The following is a 13802-nucleotide window of genomic DNA, read 5'->3' on the forward strand; positions in this document are numbered from 1 at the left end:
CAGGACAGATCCCACAACAGGCAAGGAGCACAGGTAAGGAGCGATGGAGCAGAAAAAGGGGGAATTGAGGGATTGAGCTCTGGGGGTTAAGGTGTGATGAATGCTTCAAGTGAATTTTCTCTCCCTCTTGACTTCCTCTGTCTCCCTCTCTTCAAGCAGGGCCGGGGTTTAGTGGACAGGGAGGATCTGCGAGCTCAGTGGATCATAGCTCAGACTCGGGTGAGCCGATGTTCTGGTAGCCCGTCTTGGTGCTGGTGCCGTAGTTGGTGTTGGTCATCTCCTGGGTGCCGCCGGGGCCCAGGTAGGCGCGGTGTGCGGGCATTGGGGAGGGAGCCTCGCTGGGGTTCTTGCTGAGGATGAAGCGCTGCTCGTCCTGTTCCTCCAGGTTGGAGATGTCCTTCATCATGCCTTTACGGTAGGAGACGGACAGCTTGTTGGAGCCGTCTGAGATCAAGTTGAAGTGGCGGACGATGAAGACGATGGGTAAAGGCAGCATGGCTACCACGATGAGCGCGTAGGCCATAGCTAACGCCCAGGGAGGGTAGCTATGGAAACTTTCTGAGCCCTACAAACAAAAGAAGAGGATGGCAAAAAAAACAAAGACAAAGAGGTTAGAATAGAGGGGAAGGACGAGAAGAGACGAGGTAGTTGTAGGAGATACCGGCCACTGACCTCAGACTCCACCCAGGCGTTGTATCCTGCAGGACTGACGGCCATCTCAATGACCGTGGCAATGATGAGAACCACCAGGATGGCAGGAGACACGTATCTCCACATGTAGTAATAGAAGGAGTACGGCCTGAAACCAAGCATGTCCTCCAGGTCCTGCATAAACCTGAGAGAAAGAAAGAAAGAAAGACAGAATGAAAGAAAGAAAGAAAGAACGAAAGACAGAAAGAAAGACAAAAGGAAGGAAAGAAAGAAAGAATGACAGAAGGAATGCAAGACCAAAACAAAAAAGAGAAGGAAAGAAAGGCAGAAAGAATGACAGAAGGGAAGAAAGACCGAAAGAAAGAAAGACAAAAGGAAGTAAAGAAAGAATGACAGAAGGAATGCAAGACAGAAACAAAGAAAGACAGAAGGGAAGAAAGACAGAAAGACAGGATGAAAGAATTACAGAAGGAAAGAAAGACAGGAGGAAAGAAAGAAAGACAAAAGGAAGGAAAGAAAGAATGACAGTAGAAATGCAAGACAAAAAACAAAGAAAGGCAGAAGGGAAGAAAGGAGGAAAGAAAGAAAGAAAGAATACCAGACAGAAACAGAAAGAAAGAATGACAGAAACAAACAAACAAAGAGATGCTGTCTCTTTTATCATTTCTTTAAATATTAAAATCAGTAATGTCTGAATTCCATTTAACTGGTAATGTCTACAGTCTTGGTAAAATTTAAGACAGCTCTCACTGCAAATCAAACACTTCAGACTACAAGTGTCTTGAATACTCATCGCATGTCCGTCTGCACGTCCAGTCAAGTTACCTCTTAGTGCCGTAGATCCAGGCTACAGAAACGTTCTCAAGTATCACCACCACAGTTAGAGGCAAACCGGCCGAGTAGTCATCAAACATGGTGACAAAGTAGTTCCCTGAACGCTGCACGAACAGCAGGCCTAACAGGAAGGCGATGACACAGCAGGCCACTGAGGGACAGAAGAAGAAATACTCTGTCAGAATCAGAAACCCCTCAATAAGAGGGCACCTGGACACCTGGAGAAAACCAGAGGTAAGGACCTACCACACAGGATCTCTTTGCGGATCTTGAAAGCGTCCAGGATGGGAGTGGTGATGCCGGTCATGGTGCCGATCATGCTGCCCAGGCCCAGGTTGATCAGCATGAAGAAGAACATGACGGACCAGAAGGGACTGGCAGGGAAGTGGGTCATGGCCTCTGTGAAGGCAATGAACGCCAGGCCAGTGCCCTGGACCGCCTGGGGGACGGAGAGGAGGAGGAGGAGAGGAGGAGGAGGAGGTGAAGACGGTCACGGCGGTCAAAAGAGGAAATAACACGGAAATTAATACACTTAACTTAAATTTCTATGTTTATTAATGAAGGCAATGACACTTAAAATTCGAGCAAAAATCAATAACTTGAATATTTTTCTATGACCTCTGGATGAAGAGGTGACCTTGAGAGGCAATAACAAGACTAAAGGCTAAACAGAAAGGGAGGCTGTGGACAAATAAATGGAGATGAAGACCTAAAACTGGACTCATTATCTAGTGAGAAGGTTATAGCCTTGGGACGAAGGCTAACAGAGACACAGTGGTTTGATTTAAACACACACACACATGCACGAGCCGAACAATGGAGGAGCATGACAGTGCATATATTGTTGATTATACTGCTCAAAGCCAAAACCATCCACCTGCATGGCAATTAAATCTCTGACTCGTGACAGCTCACGCCACAAACAATGAGACAGATTAAACTAAACAAGCTGTTGCGCCATAACCATGTGAGATAAAAGCCTCAGATACAACTCGGATTGACAGACTGATCATGACAAATGTTAAGATAATGGATTGAATTTCTTTATACATAAACTCTTATTTGTATATTTCTAAATATAGAAATGTAGAATCATATTTTCATCTCAGCCTGAGAGGTTTCCATTGACCTTATTGAGCTCGTCCTCCAGGACACAGGCGTCCAGGCCCAGCTGGTCGAAGCTGTCTTCCTTCACCGTCTTAATGACACCGTACATTTCCGCATAGTCCTGGCTGGACAGGTGGGAGAAGTTGACATGAGGAGGGATGAGATCTCTGCTCAGCACACCTGTGCTTAGGTAACCCAGGATCTTCTCCGCGTTACTGCAGTTGGGAGAAACATGGAAGAAAAGAAAAACATGTGAGTGAGTAAAGATGACGGTACAAACGGCTGCCAGAGGGCGGTGTCTGTTCTGACGCACTCACTCGACAACACACTTCTCGTTCATGATGTTTGCCTTGAAGCCCAGCACGGCGAACACCACTAAAGTGGCCAGAATGGAGGTAACGAAGTTGATGACGGAAACCAGGGTTGCGTCGAAGTGGCAGTTATTGTCTCGTTTGTTGTAGCTGGAAAAAGCAATTACACCTCCAAAACCCAGACCCAGGGCAAAGAAGACCTGCGTCGCCGCTTCTCTCCACACCTGCGGCTCCAACATCTTCTCCAGCTGATGACAGGAAGAGGGGGGGAAAAAATGTCAAGAGACAAAAAGACTAATGAGACAAAAAGACTAATGAAGGTTCTATCACATTCAATGCCATCTATCTTCTTGAAAACATGAATATTTCATATATATCCTATTCCACCCGCCTTCCACGCATGATTAAAGATGCAGTGAGAGAAATATTTCAGCTGAACGCATCCATTTCTTTCACAGTTGGCACTTTTTTTTTTTTTTTCATACTTTAAATATAATTTCTCTGTAATTTAACCTTTTGGGTCTCTTTGGAGAGTTAAAAAGTTCTGTGGGTTTTAATGTTAGTCGGCCACACACCATCCTGTCATTTAATCCTGCAGCGCTACAGTTTCTTGAACCACGAGGTGAACTCTCAGATTCATCCAAGCTCTCACAACCTAAAGTCAAAACTGAATCACTGCAAAACCACTAATTTTTTAGAGCATATTGTTTGAGGCTCTTTCATGGTGGCATTTCTGTCGGTGGTGTGATCACACAGATTCACCACTAGGGGGAGACATCAACCCAATGCACGACACTGTCCATACTAATGACATTTTCCTATGAGTGGATGTGAAAGAGTGGACATGGATCCATCTGCCACTCATGACTCAGCTGCCCTCATGTACCCACTTGCACTGTCACATGTCAGCAGCAGCAGTGTGTGTGTGTGTGAGAGGGGGTGAGATTAAGATATTTTCGACCACCACAGCAAATTAATACCTATTATTTTTATTCCGATAATGTCTTTTTGAGGTAACAGATATAACAGTGTGTTTTATCATCACATTCCTTTCTCCTATCGCTATTTTTTTTGTCTGTGTGTGTGGGGGGAGGGGGAGTCATAGATATACTGCTCATTTTCTCTCACCTTAGGGGTGAACATGTGAGCGATGCCGTCCACCGCTCCCTTCAGCATCAAACCTCGTACCAGGAAACAGAAAAGCACCACGTACGGGAAGAGGGAGCTGAAGTACATCACCTAAGAGAGAGAGAGAGAGATAAAGTCAAGTACATTACACAGCGTTGCCATGGACACTTGTTTTCTGACGGCTCACACATGGAAGAGGAGCTGCAACCATACGCACTTACACACACACACTCTCTGGACGGACCAGTCTGGAAACTGCTTTGTGTTTGCCTGCCGCTGAATCTGTGAACTCTTACCAAATGTGGAGACGAGTCCTTGAAGTTAGAAATCCTTCCTGCAGCATTTCAGGGAATCGCTGCAGCTCTGAATATGATAATTGGATTACCAAGTTTATTGTTTAAAAAACTGTGTCAGACCTTGGCGGTCAGCTCTCGATTGTGTATTTTCCTATTGGGACTGCGTGCTGGATGTTGTGTTGTGGTGCATGACTCACTCTCTGGATCGAGATTACAGGATGTTGATGCAGTTGTTGCCAAACTGCGAATTTTCCATCTGCACCCTGAACCAGTTTTAGCTTGGTTCAGTTTAAGCTTATTAATGTTGCATGGACCTCTCTTCCACAATATAGATGGGATCCAAAAATAGAGGCTTAGCACCTTACCTTTGTCTGAAAAGAAGCAGCAAAGTGAATGACACCCTCGCTGATAAGGATGAATCACTGACTAAAAATAGAAATGTAAAGCTTTTGTGGGAATAATTTATTGTCTTCATATCAGGTCTGAGTAGAGCTGATTGAAATGCAAAGCGTTAATCTCTGGGGTTTGCAGGCTCAGGCCCTGCTGTGGAGCTGCGGACTTCCCGTACCTTCCCAGAGGACTGGATGCCCTTGATGACAGCCATGCAGACCAAGATCCAAGCCACCAGCAGGGACAGGGTCATCTTCCAGTTCAGGCCACCGGTGTCGTCGATGGAGCTGGTGATGTTGAGAGTCTGGCGGTACCAGAAGTAGGTAGTGGCCGAGCTCTTCTCGCACTCTGGCACCACGACTGTAACGGCAAAAGGAGAAGTGAGGGGAAATGCCATAAGCGGCTCTGACTGTGGCTTTACTTACAGGAAATCTGACATATTGATTTCATTCTTTCTTTCAGATACATGCATTTAACAAAAGACTATAGAAAATTATTAACATTTATTAAATTGCAGCAGTGTAAATAATGTTGTATGGGCTAATTAAGCTATTTACACTTATTAGTTATACCAATTCTTCATTCCTCCTATTTTTAATCCCACCAAATACTCCATAAATCATCTATTTTCATCAGTTACAGATGGAAATTCTTGACGATTAATGATTTAAAGTGAAAATAAGTTTAATTCTATAGTTTTGCATAAGCAGTGTATTTGAGGACAAGCACACTGTACTTTCCATCTCTGCAAACAGCTAAACTAAATCTTATTGGACGCTCCACAGCACCCCGCTGAATTTATAATCATAAGCAGAGTCAACATCCTGCCTTCTCATGCTAATGGAAGCCAATGCCCTTTACACTGCCAGAACCTGTATGTGCCTCCACCACAGGCTACCAGCTGCCAGCCATTTGAGGTACTGACGCTGTTGACCAGGTCATTCCAGCTGACAAGCCTCGCCAACAGAGCTGCCCTCTAGGATGAGGCTCAGCTATAGAGACAGCACAAGCACTCCTCTGTTAGAAGCCTGCAGAAACACTGCTGCTTGAATGCGGCACCACAGCGAGGGCAAGCTGCTTCGATGCAAAGACACGTTCTGCAGCTTTAAGCACCACCCAGAGTAGCGTGCCTGTGTGTGTCAGCTGAATAGGAAATTGTCCTGAAGGAATCTGCAGAACTCTTTTTTTTCCTCTACTTGGCGTCAAGAGCCTTATAGTTAAGTAAAAAAGCATTTGTGAGGACAATTGTCTTTGGCCATACATCTCTGTTACTTTCTGCAGATGTTTAGTGGGCTTTGTGGACTCACTGGCTTGGGATCCATTTCTCTGGATGGGGCATTCAGCCCAAGGCAGTGGATACTGGAAAGACTGGAAGAAATAGAAGATGCTCCAGCCAATAATCACATTGTAATATAGGCCCACAAAACCGCAAACCTGAAGAGAAATAAGAGAGAACAGATGTACTTAGCAGTAACAGTCACACAAATACATTAACACAAACAGTACAGAGACAAACAGCATGCAGCGTGTTGGCTTGAATGCCTCCTCTTGAGTCAGGGCATAGACACTGAGCACACAGCTTAAGTCAGAGTGCATATGAATTATTGAGCTGTTTGCTCTCAGCAGCCCAGGCTGGGATCCTCTATGAGGAGGTATTTATAGCCGCTGAATCTCCCTCTGCCATATCCGAGCTGCCACACGCCTCACTGCTCCGGGCCGGGCCTCACCATCACCTCGTTTGCAACAGATTGATGAAAACACTCACTGACCAACTCAGCTGCTGACTGACTATGTTTTAAGCTTGTGACGCTGATGGGACGGGAACATGATGGGTCTCTACTCCTGCTGATGACGGGGACAGATTATGACAGTGATCGGCGCTGGTCTTTGCATGCCACTTGCTTTGAAGCAACCACAGGAAGTAATATGAGCAGACAGAGGGAGTGTAATAGAGTAAAATCTACAGAATAACATGTTCAACTCTGATCGACTGCATCATCATCTAGCAGCCCTATAAAATAAATCTTTGTCCCAAACATATTGTATTTCTTCACAAGCTGCTATAACTGCACTGCAAAACTATGGCCTATATAAACAGGCAAAACATTATGACCACCTTCCTAATATTGTGTAGGTCTCCCTTGTGCCCCCAAAACAGTTGTGACTCATCAAAGAATGGACATGGGTCTTCTGAGGGTGTCCTGTGGTGTCTGGCAACAGGATGATGTTAGTGGGGGGGGGGGGGGGGGGGGGGGGGCTTTGGGTCCTATGGGTTGAAGGGAGGGGCCTCTGAGGATCACCCCACATACTTGATCAGTTTGGGATCTAGTGAATTTGGAGGCCAGGTCAACACCTTGTGCTCTTCTTCATGTTTTTTTTAGTTGTTACTAAACCGTATTTTTGTGTGTGTGCCTGTGTCAGGCTGCATCCTGCTGGGGATGGCTGCTGCCATCAACGAGTGTAATTGCCATATAGTGGGGGCGCCTGGTCTGGTCTAGGTGGGTGGTACATGATTAGATTAGATTAGATTAGATTAGATAGATCCTTTATTTATCCCAGCAGAACATTGTATTGTCATCGATGGTCAAAGTTATTTACTTCTCCTGTCAGTGGTTTTAATCTTGGGGCTGATCGGTGTATATAATTTAAAAAAATAATACTTAAAAATAACACTTCATAAATAATAAATATAATAAACCAGTGAAAGGGACATGTTCCTTCATTTATAAAGAGAACAACAAAAAGGTTTTCCTCTTGCCATGATTAGAGCAGCATAGCTTTTCTCCTTCTGACACCTGCTGGGTAGATTGTCATGTACTTTGGTATCTAAATTCATGCTCTCATGTCATGATAGACTTGAACGCGTTCCCTTTGCATTTCATCAAGTGCCACCATTACTCAGCATTTAAGATCAAATATCTCAGCTTTTAAAACCAGTTATCACTGAGCCCAGCTTAGCATGTTGACGTTAGCATTTAGCATACAGAGCCACTAACATGGCTGTGGACTGGGAGCACAGGCAGTAATTAAGACATTAGTGACGACATGAAAACCCTGTATAATTATCATATGGTGAGTGGAGGCTAGCTGGAGGCCATGCTAATCACACTTACCATGAGGCTGGAAACCCCGATGCCCCCCAGCTGTGGGTAAACGTAGTTCCACACCCCGATGCTGCCACGCCTGATCCTCTGACCCACGGCCAGCTCCAGGAAGAAGAGGGGTATACCGATGAGGAGGAGGAGAATAAAGTAGGGCACCAGGTACGCACCTGAGACAGAAAAAGAGACGAGGGAAAAATAATTACTGCACGGATTCTTTTATTTGAATGCTTACTGGCTTTATGTTTGAAATCCACGTGTGGTGAAAGCTCCCTGTGAAGCAGAGGAAAGGGCATTATTATATTCATTCTCTCAAATTCTATTTTTGGAATCTATTCTTTTTATCTTCCGCCACTGTTGCCGATCCCTTTTCTCTCTTCCCTTTTCCGCTTTCTTTTCCTCTTTCCTTTCTCATTTTTGGCTTCTATTCATCACTTCGTCAGATATGACCCTTTTTTTTATGCACAGACGGGATGATAGGGCGGGAGAAGCAGGCGCTCTCAGACAACAAGTCACGTCCAATCCTGCTGACGTCAAGACATGAAGGGGCACCATGGTGACAAAACCATCCAAAGGCAGAGAGGACGGGGTTCATATACTGACAGCCTGTTTCCAAGCTGGAAACAAACGACGTTTGACTCGATCAGAAATTCTGATAACACCACGAGTGGCTATTAGAGGTAGCAGCAGACAAAGAAAACAAAGACAGGGACACAGTGACGATCGTCAGAAGTGGCTTCTGTGTCTGGGACCTTTTTTTTTTTATTGAATTTGAATGTTTATTCTGAGCAGCAGAGCCACACAACAGAGGCAAACTAAATGTGTTAGCAAGGAGATATTATTGTTCTTTGTTTACCAGATGTTGCACTTCAGCCAAACCATTAATGAATTACACCACAAAGGGACATACAATTTATAGATTCCAAGAGGAGAATGAATCTTAATGATTTTATAGATGTTTTTTTCTGCTGGCCTTCAAGATTTCTTGATTAAAGTAGGTTATGACAGTAGGTGCTGTCCAGTCAGAGTACATTTAAATTATGGAAACATCCAAGGACGATAGAGAAGATAGTATAGTCAGATTTTTGATAATACATACACTGTATATATTTTACATTAGTCAGGACATTAAAGTGAACAGTATTATCATATAATAGTTTGTCTTTGTTTTGTTCGTGAAACAAAACTGTTAATGATACCGGGAGACAAGATTTTCTCACTTTAAATTATTCAAAGTAAAAACATTAAAAGCGTTCACCAGTTTGTCCAATGCAAAGCAATAACTGCTGCTAGCCACTTGCTCAGTCATTTAATTATAAATGATGGATGATCTTTTTCATTTCTAATAATGAGAAGACTGCACGTATATTACATAAAAATAAATTCATCCCGAAATTTACAAGTGGACAAACGATAAATGTAACGACAGAAAACAGGAGGCAAACGTCCCAGGGTCAGTCTGGGAATAAAATGGCAATCGTCTGCCTCTATGGCCAACGTCCCATGGCTTCTAGTGAATATATTGATAACAGATTATGGATGTGTGGGTCATGCGCGGTTCACAGTCCGACTAGAAAGAAAAGACTACAAAGGAATGGAGTGTTTAAACTCAGTGTAAAACCACTACAGCATCTCTTTGCTTGACAAACACAGCATGTTAGCTTGCTTGCTGGCAGGAGGCAAAAGGACGTTTCTGCCTCTTTTGCTCACCACCTGGACTGTTTACCTGCATGCAACCAAAAAAACTCCTCAAAAGTTATTGGTTAACACAACTGGGAAAACAAAGAGATACAATAAAGCTTCTGTTTTTCAAAGATTTTACAAAGCACTGTGACGTCTTCACTATTTGCCGGCTTCATGAAGAACATTAAAATTCTAGTCATGGTCTTGTCTCATTAGTCTTGCCAGATATTTTTGCCTTGTGTCGTGTGAAGACAAATGTTAAGATACTGCAGGTAGATTTCACCAGGAGACACAAGCAAAGTGATGCAAATTAATTATATGCGTATTATATATAGCATATATATATATGTAAGACAGGAGAATTACATCTTTGTCTTTAATCATTTTTGACTAGAAACACTGAGAGAGAGAAAAATGGCAGAGAATGGATAAGCGACAGAGACAGCTTGTCCTTACTGCTGGACAAGCCCAGACGAGACAATGCAGCACCTCCCACCCAGTAAAGATCCAGCAGGGACGCACACTCATTACTGCGACTCATTACACACACACACACTGATTAAAATGTACCAATACTCTTCAGCGCCGTTATCTCGCATTTCAAATACCCTCTCTACACACACCTCCCACACTAGGTACCAACAATGTCTGAAAGCCCAGGAAATGGGTATTTACTCTTCCACTTCCTCCATCTTAGTCATTGCCACCCTCACATCTCTTCATAATGCCAGTGAATCATAATACCAAAGAGATAAGCTTGAGAAATCTGCAAGCAAGGCAAATAAAGTTGAAACTGGAGCATCTCACGGCATTGTATCAGCCCTCTCGGAGAGCTCCGTCGCATTAGTGAGGATAAATTACTAATCTCACAGCTGCAGACGGAACTTAATTTGAGAAATGTGAAATAAGTGACTGGGTTCATGTCATTTCTGCGTGTGTCATGTGAAACTTGAGACAAAAACAATTTGTACTCTAGCTTCTTCTGCACCAAATCCCAGAGTCTGCACTTAAATTCTTGAAAGATACCAACGTCCCTCCGTCACAGCAATCAGGCTTTAGACCTGCTCACAGCACGAGAACTGTTGATCTGTGGATCACTTGATGAAAAGCAAGCAAGCAAGAGTTTCAGATCACATTCTCCTGCAAATAAATACTTTTTACTTCCCAACTCAGCATTGTGATGCCCACTTACCGGGTTTCTACAAACTATTAAAGGGCAATTACCGTTTTTTACAACCCAGACCTTATTTCTGACATAAAATACGATCGTTTACTCACCCTTATAACTTTGGTGTCATTTGGAGTCGTTCAGAAGATATCTAGATTCAGCAGAGCGCCGCTTATATCCATATAGTGGGAGTGACTGGGGCACCGATACGCAGCCTCTAAATAACGCATTATCTGCTGCGAAACTCGTTAATTTCACCAATATTTTGTTATGATACGCTAGTGCTATTCCCCGTTGAGTCCGGAGTTACCTGCTGTCTATTCGCGCACATGCAGCGGTTTGTTGTTCTTTGGCCAGCTGTTCCTCTCTCTGCCTCCGCATCCTCCTTTCAACAAGCTCCTCATCCATATACTCTGGCTCAAAACGGTTAGGACGTCCATCATAAACAAAGTCGTTGTCCACAACCTCAGAATTGGAAAAATATTCAGCCATGTTGCAAAAAACTAGCAGTAGCAAATTACAGGTAAACAAGCCGACCATCGAGGGTGCGTGTGGCGCTCAGAGATGACATCCAGGTCAGAGGTTATTAGGTCAATCTACAGACCCTGGATGATGGTAACAGGTAACTCAGGTAACAGGGAATAGAACTAGCGTATCATAACAAAATATTGGTGAAATGAACTTGTTTCGCGGCAGATAATGCGTTATTTAGAGGCTGCGTTGCGGTGCCCCAGTCACTCCCACCATATGGATATACGCGGATCTAAATATCATCTGAACGACTCCAAATGACACCAAATTTATATGGGTGAGTAAACGATCGTATTTTATGCTAGAAATAGGTCCAGCTTGTAAAAAACGGTAGTTCCCCTTTAAACCTTTCTAGAATTTGTTCTATACTCTGCAATTACAGCTAAAGATGTAAACGTCGAAGCAGATTAATGTACACAAATTATGCTTCAAAACAATAAAACTACAAACCGAAAACACATGATGCAATCCGCCATACTGTCTGGATTGTTTTCTCATTCTGCAGCCACTAAGATGAGATATTTAACATCAGTTGTTACGTTCAGAGTTAACGACCACAACGTCAGATTGCAGGAGATACTGGCTTTGAAAAGTCCTGATACAAACTTTTTGTAGTGGGGAAGACTTTTTCCCACTGCGATGCAAATTTACTACTGGGATGACCCTGTCCTCTGAGAGACTTCCAAACATCACCAGCTCGTGCTTTTTTAAACAATCGTGTTTATGTATTTTTTTTCTTTCAGGTCTCTCATCATGGTCTCAGTGAGATTATCTCAATAAATCAGCTGACTGAAAAACTAAGTGCTAAACTATTTGACATTGCTGCGATATTTCTCTCTGCAATATGATTCAAATTAAGGTTTTATGAGATACAAAAATATAGCATTAAATTTTACACCAACCACCATGAGATGGAAATTTTCAATTAAATCACATCTGAGCAAATAGTTGCCACACGGTATCCCACATGGGACTGTGGGTAGCTAACAAATCCCTGTTTAAATCATTAAGTGCTATTAACTTAACCTCTACCATCTGAGTGGTGATTTTATAGAAGATTTTACAGAACCAATAAAAAAAAATCACATCCACAGCCTTAACCCAAGACAGCATTTCTAGTTGTTAACCCTACTCTGCACCCTGCAGGGACACATGTTCATCATGGGTGGTCCAATTAGGAACTGACATCCAGACCTAGGACACTTAACACAAAGCCTTCAGAGTTCTGTGGTTCAAATAGACGGTAAACTACCAACCACATTCGTGTAGACATATTCATCCACCTACCTCCACCGTTTTTCTGGCACAGGTAAGGAAACCTCCAAACGTTACCCAGACCCACAGAGAAGCCAACCTGGGCCAGGATGTACTCCAACTTGTTGTTCCATGCCGGTCGTCCGTCCTCAGCGTCTGGGTCAGGGGAAGGCAACAGGGCCTTTACTGGAGCAGTAGAGCCAGGACTCAGACCCATGCTCATCTGACTGCTCTTATAGTCCATGGGGTGCTCCAGGGACAGCAGGTCGGCCACCGACTCAGTGACCGGCTCATTGCTGTGCTCCCGCTGGGTCACCTTGGTGTTCTTTGGCATGGCCACGATGCAGGAGCTCCTTCAGAGGAGATGTTGACAGGTGGCGAGGAGAGGTGAACCTGAGGAACTGGGCCGGGTACGAGATGGGAAGATGCCAGGGAAAGAAACTTGTGCTTTTCTTAAATCTGTGAAGAGAAATGATGGAAAAGAGTTCAGTGCATTCTGCCCTAAAACTATATTAGTACAAGACTACATACAAAGGCCTAACTTTTCTGTAAGAAGACGGATTTCTATGATCCAAAACAAAGACACCTTGGCTTTAGCCGTGCCGACAGGTTGCTGTAAATTCATCAACTTCCTATTGAGCCAGTATCCTATTCCCATATGAGCCATTAACTGGTCTGGCTCTTAAAAGGCTAAAAGAACATGAGCTAAGATGTATCTTGATAATTAATAAATCATTTAATAATTTAAATCAGTTATCACAATCATATCCGTTCCGGTTAAAGCTTCTGAAATGTAAATATTTGGTTAACTTCCAGTTAGGAAATTAACTTGGAGTGTACATGGTGTTTTCTCTAAATAAATTAATTTGCCAAGAAAGGGAAACAGCATAATCATCCAGCCCTGCCCATAAAAACTACTTAGGAGCCAGACTTTAAGTGACTTTAACTGTTTAGCTTCAGCTGCAGTTTACTAGAACCCAGGAGCACTTTAGAGACAAAAGGTATTTCGGTAATCCATTTCATTAGTGAGATACACAGATTGAATTACAATCCATTTCACAGCAGCCCATTATACTAAAGTTCAGTCATGTGAGTAGCATGAACAGCAGCGAGCAGTCTGTCTGTGTGACTACTGGCCTCACGAGAATGCAGTGCGGTAAAACTAAAGCCTCTGAGCACAGTTTTCGTCACTTATTAGCCTCTCTGTTATTTCTTATCGCACAGCTTCAGCATCTTGTCTACAAGTCTTTTTTTACAACCCAGTTCTGCTGTGATGGAAGAGCCCAGTGCTCCCGAATTAACTGGCTTATTTTAAGTTGGTCTCTCTAAGTTCTCTGGCATGTGCTAA

At 43.5% G+C, this 13802-nt stretch overlaps 1 protein-coding gene across 1 annotated transcript; it reads right to left on the reverse strand.

Annotated features, from left to right (window-relative positions):
- Positions 1-202: 202 nt before the first annotated feature.
- On the reverse strand, positions 203-12805 carry slc6a17 (solute carrier family 6 member 17; the record flags this gene model as incomplete). The annotated part of the gene is made up of 11 exons (XM_084552890.1): positions 12488-12805; positions 7831-7988; positions 6025-6151; positions 4896-5077; positions 4032-4142; positions 2910-3151; positions 2615-2807; positions 1732-1924; positions 1477-1636; positions 673-835; positions 203-565 (listed from the first exon to the last, which is right to left on the reverse strand). The coding sequence occupies exons 1-11, from the start codon at positions 12786-12788 to the stop codon at positions 203-205; spliced, it is 2193 nt and encodes a 730-aa protein (XP_084409016.1). The 5' UTR covers positions 12789-12805.
- Positions 12806-13802: the final 997 nt, after the last annotated feature.

Source organism: Chelon labrosus (assembly GCF_963514085.1).
Source record: "Chelon labrosus genome assembly, chromosome: 10".
Taxonomy (NCBI): domain Eukaryota; kingdom Metazoa; phylum Chordata; class Actinopteri; order Mugiliformes; family Mugilidae; genus Chelon; species Chelon labrosus.